Source organism: Oncorhynchus tshawytscha, linkage group LG27 (genome assembly GCF_018296145.1).
Source record: "Oncorhynchus tshawytscha isolate Ot180627B linkage group LG27, Otsh_v2.0, whole genome shotgun sequence".
Lineage (NCBI taxonomy): Eukaryota > Metazoa > Chordata > Actinopteri > Salmoniformes > Salmonidae > Oncorhynchus > Oncorhynchus tshawytscha.
In genome coordinates, this window is record NC_056455.1 from 17,942,028 (window position 1) to 17,950,258 (window position 8,231).

An 8,231-nucleotide genomic window follows, 5' to 3' on the forward strand; every position below is an offset into this window, starting at 1 on the left:
AGGGGATATATAACACATCTGTATCAACCCAAAGGTTGCATGTTTGAATCTCATCACGCTATTTTGTAACTTTGCAAGCACTTTCTTCTTTTGAGTTACTTTGCAACTGCTTAGCATGTTAACAAACCCTTTCCCTAACCCTGACCTTAACCCTTTAACCTAACTCTTAACCCTAATCTTAACCAGGGATGGGTAAAATGTACAGAATACAATTACAAAATATAATACACAAAATACCATAAATATCATATCAAATTAAACCACACAATACTTCTATTTTGAAATGTATTTAATTAAAATACATGTATTTTGTATTTTAAAATACAGAAATATATTTGCAATTAGCCGGCCCAGAATAGCAATAACATTAAAGAAACTTCTTACTTGCTATAACTGTGAAATGTTGTTGTTTATCTTCCTTAGTTGAATGCCATGACTGTAAGTCACTCTGGGTACGAGTGTCTGCTAAATGACCAAAATGTATATGTGAAAATGAACATACCAAAATGAACTGCAAAGCACACTGGGTATTATTACCTTGTAATAATAAGATACCTTGTTTCGGGGTGGAGCTCATTGGAATAACACTTAGCATGCTTTGCAATTGTCCATTTTCACATATACATTTATATTTTGTTCATTTAGCAGACGCTCTTATCACACCATAGTGCCATGAGACTTATAATACCAGGGCAACAAAATTGTGAACCGCTATAAAAAAAAATATATAGAAAAGTATTTTGTATTTTGAAAATAAAATGTACAACTCTCGAAAGTATCTTATTACAAGATACATTGGAGTGTAGTTCAACCCAGTGTAATACAAATGACAAAATACTCAGAAGTAATTAAAATACATATTTCAAATACTTGTAACAGAGCTACTGCCCATCTGTGACCTTAACCCTAACCTTATCCATAACCTCTAACCCTAACCCCTAGCCTAGCTATCATTAGCCACCTAGCTAACGTTAGTCACAACAAATTGGAATTTGTAACATATAGTACGGATTAGAATTTGTAAGATAACATACGAATTGTAACAGATAATACGAACTGTAATTCATAACATATAAAACGAAATGGATGATGGACATCCACAAATAAATACATACCAAATGTAACATATCATACTGATTTTAGCGTCACGGATATTCATTTGGTATATTACGTCAGCCATGAGTCCAGGTTGGATATATATATCCAATATATATATCCAACTCCTCAGCTGCCTAGGACATCCCAGATTTCGACCGGTCAGGGAGAGCTCAAAGCGCACAGGATTTGACAGATGTTCGAATCGGACAAACTGCACCGCAAAGAGAGAATTGGGGAGCATTTCGGATTTACATAGTGGTAGCCTATATGCGACAAAATGTCTGGACAAAAGAGTGCGAATCCGTGTAATAAATTCCAAGCGAACATTTTTTATAAAAGTAAATGTCAGAACTGCTTCAAGTCTCGGGAGCTGCATCTTCCAACTGATCATGGTAAGGACCAGGTAAGTGAACAAACATATTTATGTTTTATTAGTTTTAATACTTTGGCTATTACTCTTCTGAATGTTGATGACAGGGATGACAGATGGGCAATGCACTCAATGTTATATCAGACAGAGACATTCCTTCATATTGTGTCAGGTATCACGTTCATTTGTGAAATGTAATGAACATAACGCAATAGCCTAATGTTGTAGAAAATGAAGCAATTGAACTGAATTGTCCCAATTGCATGAGTCAAATATTTGTCACCACACCTCCCACACTGTTGTAAAGAGACCGTTGACAGCCCTACTGTCACACTCAGCATGCCATAGGCCACAACAGGTTATTATTTTAAAAAACATATACACCATTGCTATCTGATTATTTTGTGCTCATCTCTGTGTGCCTTGTAAATTTAGAGCCATTGGTCATTGAACGTCAGCTAAGTAAGCTCCTGTTTTAAAGCATCTGCCTCAGGTGTGAAGGTTAAGTATAAATATCCAAGTCTGTTGGAACTTTTGAGGAAAGAATTATCTCATGTTGAGAAGCACTCATAACACAAGAAACAAAACTCTCTGACAAAGAGTTGAGCAAGTTGAGTAACTGGCAGAGAGTCAGAACATTCCAGTCTTTGGGGACATCTAAAAAAGAGCACAAAGAGCAGTTTATCTTCTCTTTTCCATGTCAACAATATTACCCTGCCTCTTGTTTACGGCCTATTGCATGGACATACTTAATCTGTTCACACGTTTTGTAAATGCAGCATATCACTATAAGAACACTGAATCACGAACGGTCACTGGCTAATCCTACAAAGGACATTCCCTAAAAAGATAGGATTGTTATTCCTTTGACATTCAAAACGTGAATCAATGAGTATTGATGCTCCCTGCCAGAAAAAGCCAAGACCCATAGGATGGCATAGAAAACGCATTCATTAGATAGAACCTCCACAGGTCAAGACCCAACTCATTTCTCCTTGTGTTCCCATGCTTGACAGGCCAAACCCATCTATGGAGGCTGGCTCTGCTTGGCTGCTGAGGGGACAGACTTTGACAATCAATTCAGAGGTCAAGGGTAAGAGAATGACAAATAACTATCTAGTCTTGGACTATGGTTGTACAGAAATGTATCAGTAGTACTAGTTTATATTCTGATAGACCTGCAAGTTATTCAATATTTGAGGCATTATTGCAACATTATCCATAACAACTGTATCTCTAAATGGTAGAAATGGCAGCGACGATTCTTCATCCTGTATGAACATGGCAGCATGAGCTTTGCACTGGACGAGTTGGTAAGATATTCTGTATTTGAACACACACACACACACACACACACACACACACACACACACACACACACACACACACACACACACACACACACACACACACACACACAAAAGCTAAGCAAACCAGATCATCCAACATTAATAGAGGTTAACTACAGTATATTGTCCTGATGTATATTGTCCTTTAATGTTTCATAAGAGGATTCACTATGCATCTTTTAGCCAGATGTTGTGTGTAGTACCAGAGCAGATGATTTGGGATTAATCTGTCCTCTAATTCCACATCCCCCTCTCCCACTGATCTGATCTTCTGAAATCTCCTACTCTGCCCTCTTTCATGTCACTCTATATAGCCTGTATTAAAACTCAGTTGTAACAGGTAATGTCTTGTTCGTGATGTCCTTTAACCCTCCAAATTATCTTTCTATTTATATTTTTTTATATTTCTAGATGGTATAGAAAAGATACCATGAATAGCATCATAATCTCTTCCAGAATTTTCAGTCAGACAAAACTATTTACATTTTGTATCATTCCTTTAGACAAGCACTCTGCCACAAGGAACAGTGAACATGAATCTGTGTACAGCGGTGATTGACGCAGAGCCTAAGACAGGCCAGAGGAACGCTTTGTGCATCATCACACCTGAACAGGAGTTCTTTATCCGGGGGGAGAACAAGGAGATCATCAATGGGTCAGTAATGCTTCTCTGATATTACAGTATGATATGATATCACTCCTGATTTAACTTCTCTGATATTACAGTATGATATGATATCACTCCTGATATTACAGTATGATATGATAATTTAACTTCTCTGATATTACAGTATGATATGATCCTGGTTTAACTCTGATATTACATTATGATATGATATTTAACTTCTCTGATATTACAGTATGATATGATGTCACTCCTGATTTAACTTCTCTGATATTACATTATGATATGATATTTCTTCTCTGATATTACATTATGATATGACTCCTGATTTAACTTCTCTGATATTACAGTATGATATGATATCACTCCTGATTTAACTTCTCTGATATTACAGTATGATATGATATGACTCCTGATTTAACTTCTCTAATATTACATTATGATATGACTCCTGATTTAACTTCTCTGTTATTACATTATGATATGATATCACTCCTGATTTAACTTCTCTGATATTACAGTATGATATGAGATCACTCCTGATTTAACTTCTCTGATATTACAGTATGATATGTCACTCCTGATTTAACTTCTCTGATATTACAGTATGATATGATATGACTCCTGATTTAACTTCTCTGATATTACATTATTATATGACTCCTGATTTAACTTCTCTGATATTACAGTATGATATGATATGACTCCTGATTTAACTTCTCTAATATTACATTATGATATGACTCCTGATTTAACTTCTCTGTTATTACATTATGATATGATATCACTCCTGATTTAACTTCTCTGATATTCATTATCTGATATTTACTTCTCTGATATTACAGTATGATATGATATCACTCCCGATTTAAATTCTCTGATATTACTCTGATTTAACTTCTCTGATATTACAGTATGATGATATGACTCCTGATTTAACTTCTGATTTGACTCTGATTTAACTTCTGTTATTCTGATATTACTGAGTATGATATGATATGACTCCTGATTTAACTTCTCTGATATTACAGTATGATATGATATCACTCCTGATTTAACTTCTCTGATATTACAGTATGATATGATATCACTCCTGATTTAACTTCTCTGATATATCAGTATGACATGATATCACTCCTGACTTAACTTCTCTGATATATCAGTATGATATGATATCACTCCTGACTTAACTTCTCTGATATTACAGTATGATATGATGTCACTCCTGATTTATCTTTTCTGTAAATTCTTGTCTTTGATGGACAATATTTTGAATCCGTCATGTCCGTGTCGTTTTCTTTTTACCAGCTGGAGTGAACAACTAGTCGTTTACCCACGGACCTATAAGCAGAATCAGAAGAAGAAACGTAAAGTAGAACCCACTACTTCCCAGGTGATAACTTCTTCTTTTCATAACATTGTAACCGAGATGCCTGGTCACCGGTGGCTAAATACATGTTTGAAAATATTGCGGAAAATACGTCAACTACTGTATATGTCAATGATGTGTTATGCCTTTACACATTATGATAATGAAAACATATTGTGTTCATCAGGAGCCCAGCCCAGCAAAGATGGCTGCCACTGAGCCCAGTTTCTCAGTCATGAAAAGTGGTGACCCTCGTCTGTGGCAGGGAGAGCGGCCCAGTGGGGGTCCGGATGTGGCCCCTGTCTGGACTGTGACAGATACTGATCCCCTGGGCCTGGACGAGACCCCTGCAGGTGTGGAGGAAAGAAACCAGCCAACACACATACACACACACACTCAGACAGGCTTTCAAGTCTGCCAGACATTTACAGCCATTTCCTGCCATCTAACACTGTCCTAACTTCCTGCAGGTGGTCATGCATACAGGATGAGAAAGTTGGCCTTTATTAGTGGACCGATTCATTACCACTGTAGTAGTGTTATTGAAAGACGGTAGAAAAGGATGCAAGGCTCATGGTAAACAATCATCTCTAATATATTTCACAGACACAACTCAGATTAATTATGCGAGCAGAGCAGACATTTCTCTTAATAGCGGTCATGTGATGAACGGTAAGTGCACACTAACTATGCGGAGGCAGACTTATTGGTGTGTCTGGGCCTAGGTTATAACGGAGAGCAGGATCAACTCCTGTAGTGCAGACTGTGCCTGTAGGGGACTTCATTAGGCTGATGAAGATGACAGGTTTTACAGATGCTTTTCCATGGCCTGGGAGCAGATGAAAAGGAAAACAAACTGGAGGCATCTCTTTAATGAGCTGTGGTCTGTTAGGTGCAACTTTATAGTGGCACTATGCAGGGGTGTCCCTCAAATGTCTCTATGGTCAAACGTGACACTTCCTTAGATGGGAGACATTATAGTAACTATCTGACCAGATTCCTCATATAACAAGTATTACAAGTTAGATTTTTCAGAACAGGATTCTCATAAAAATCTTGCCACTGTCCTGCTATTTGTGTTTCGGTCAAAAGCAGTGACCTAAAGTATCATGCAAAACATAGACCTAACCTGTGCAGTCACAGTCTGAAAACAACCCTCTTTATTTAATAACTCTCCTCAAGTCATGATCCCCACTACCTCCCTCCAGCCTCCCTGACCTTTGACGGTAGTCTGCGGCTCTCCAACGGCTCCTGTATCAGTAGCTCTGTGAGTTCCCTGGACTTTGTGGCCAGCAAGGGGACTGACACCAGCAGCGACAGCCAGCCCACAGAGCCTACGCCATACAGAGACCACCCACCGGCCAACAAGAACAACAGGGCAGAGAGAAGGTGAGAATCATGGAGAAGACATGTTATCAGTTGTGTCTGATATTGGGAGATCTATAATGAACGCAATGTTCTTGGACATTAGTTTCAATTTTATTTATTTGGTTTTGTATTTGTTGTGTGTTGTCATGAAAATGCTAACAGGCATAAAATGGGTTTGGCATGGGCTAGGACCAAATGTGCTAGCAATTAGCACTAAAGGACAGCAGATGCCTCCCTGTTTCTCTCTGTATAAAATGGTACACACATTACACACAGCCCAACAGCACATCAAAGATCCATATTCTTCCATTAGGGAGGTAACGTTTTTTAAATGTAGCTTATAGAAGCACTCCCAGTTTGTTCCCTAACTAACAGCATATACAGTATTTGGGCTACGTGACGGGAATACCTCCTTGATCTGTGTGTTTCATTCATTGCCTTCTAAGGGACAGACACAGAATCCTTGCCTGAATAAGGCCTCGAAATTCCTAAAGGATTGTGTAATTAGATATTTTGAAGGAATTCTATTTCTGAGTTCCTCACAAACTGCCAGTCATCAGAAAGTAGGAGAAATGTCAAGGCAAGACATTACACTGACTGAGGGCACAGTATTATGTTTGTGCCAACTCATACAGATACATACATGCCTCAACAAGAATTTACCATCCCTGTTATAAGAGGACAGATGCTACACCCAGAGTTTATTAAAGATAGTATTCGCTTTTGTGGTCATACTGTATATATACTGTATATACAAATCGGATTCTTCTAGGGAATTCCATCTATGTAATATCTGCTATCTTTCTAAACAAAACATGACACTGGAAGTGAGGATGTCACTTGAAAGTCCAATTCAACAGTAGCACTAGATGGATGTAGGTGACATGGATGTCCTCAGTCTAGGCCCAGCTTGGGGGTACAGAATAAGTGGCGGTGACATTATTCAGCTGTCATCCTAAAGTTCTTTCTGCAGGAAGTGATGTCACAGCCCACCTGTGAGGGGCCATGGAGGACACCATGGCTGTTTGTTGAATGACAGGCTTGATTTTCCTGCTTTTCAGCTGCTACAATGAGCCAGGGAAGGATGGGAGGAGTGCTGTGGGAGAGGACCTGGGTCAGGCTGGATCCAGGAAGGGGAGGAGTGAAGCTCGCAGCAACCAGAGAGAGGTATCAGTCACACCGTCACAGTGTTTTTACATTGCAGTCAGTCCTCCCACTCCCGGTAAGGCTTGTCACATTCCTCCACTATAACACCATCACTTGAACCACACCTCATAATCCAAATAGTAACCATAGCTTTTAAGAATAGCAACACTTGTTACCCACCAGGAGGGCCCAAGACAAGCATTGCCCTGAGTGAATAGTGTTTCCACATCTACACATATAGATTGGTATTTTACACACCATTGATGGAGTCTGTCATTGTTAAAGTAAAGTACATGTGTACACCACACAGCTGTTCCCGCTAGTTCTCCATAGGACTTGTTTGGACATGACTCATAAGACCAGGTTTTGGAGAGGCAAAGATGTCACGTCAAGCGTTTCGGCTCTGGCCTGATTGCATGGTGTGTACGGCTCATGGACAGGGATGAAGCGCTACTTACATTCCACACTGTCAGGTGTGTGTGTGTGCCATGTGTGTCCACACTGTCAGGTGTGTGTGTGTACCACGTGTCCACACTGTCAGGTGTGTGTGTGTGCCACATGTGTCCACACTGTCAGGTGTGTGTGTGTGCCATGTGTCACACTGTATATGTGTGGTGTTTAGTTCTATCCATGCCGAAATGCAGGAGTTTGGCATGGCTAAGTCAATCCTCCCATCAGCCGTGTTGAGGCATGTGTTATGTGTGAGTAAGACAGGGAGAAGAAGGTGAATAATTCAGGACTGTGTTGTGTTCTCTAACTAAACTGGTTTTAATGCTCTGACGGCTCCGTCTGCACTTCATGTTGTGTGTTGTAATCTCAGAATGGCATTCCTCTTAGACACATTTTCCATTTACCTCAACATGGATACTAGTAATTAGGGATCTGCCTGTAAGTCTGTAGGGACCT

General features: G+C 39.3%; 1 protein-coding gene across 1 annotated transcript in view; it reads left to right on the forward strand.

The window, feature by feature from the left end:
- Positions 1–1,226: 1,226 nt before the first annotated feature.
- The window catches only part of LOC112234104 (myosin phosphatase Rho-interacting protein-like), a 32,615-nt gene continuing 25,610 nt past the window's right edge, over positions 1,227–8,231 (forward strand). Inside the window, 9 exon segments of the mRNA XM_042307111.1 lie at positions 1,227–1,501; positions 2,485–2,542; positions 2,545–2,561; positions 2,716–2,781; positions 3,321–3,472; positions 4,751–4,835; positions 4,999–5,164; positions 6,020–6,200; positions 7,241–7,346. Coding sequence (XP_042163045.1) covers positions 1,376–1,501; positions 2,485–2,542; positions 2,545–2,561; positions 2,716–2,781; positions 3,321–3,472; positions 4,751–4,835; positions 4,999–5,164; positions 6,020–6,200; positions 7,241–7,346 — 957 coding nt within the window. The 5' untranslated portion in view covers positions 1,227–1,375.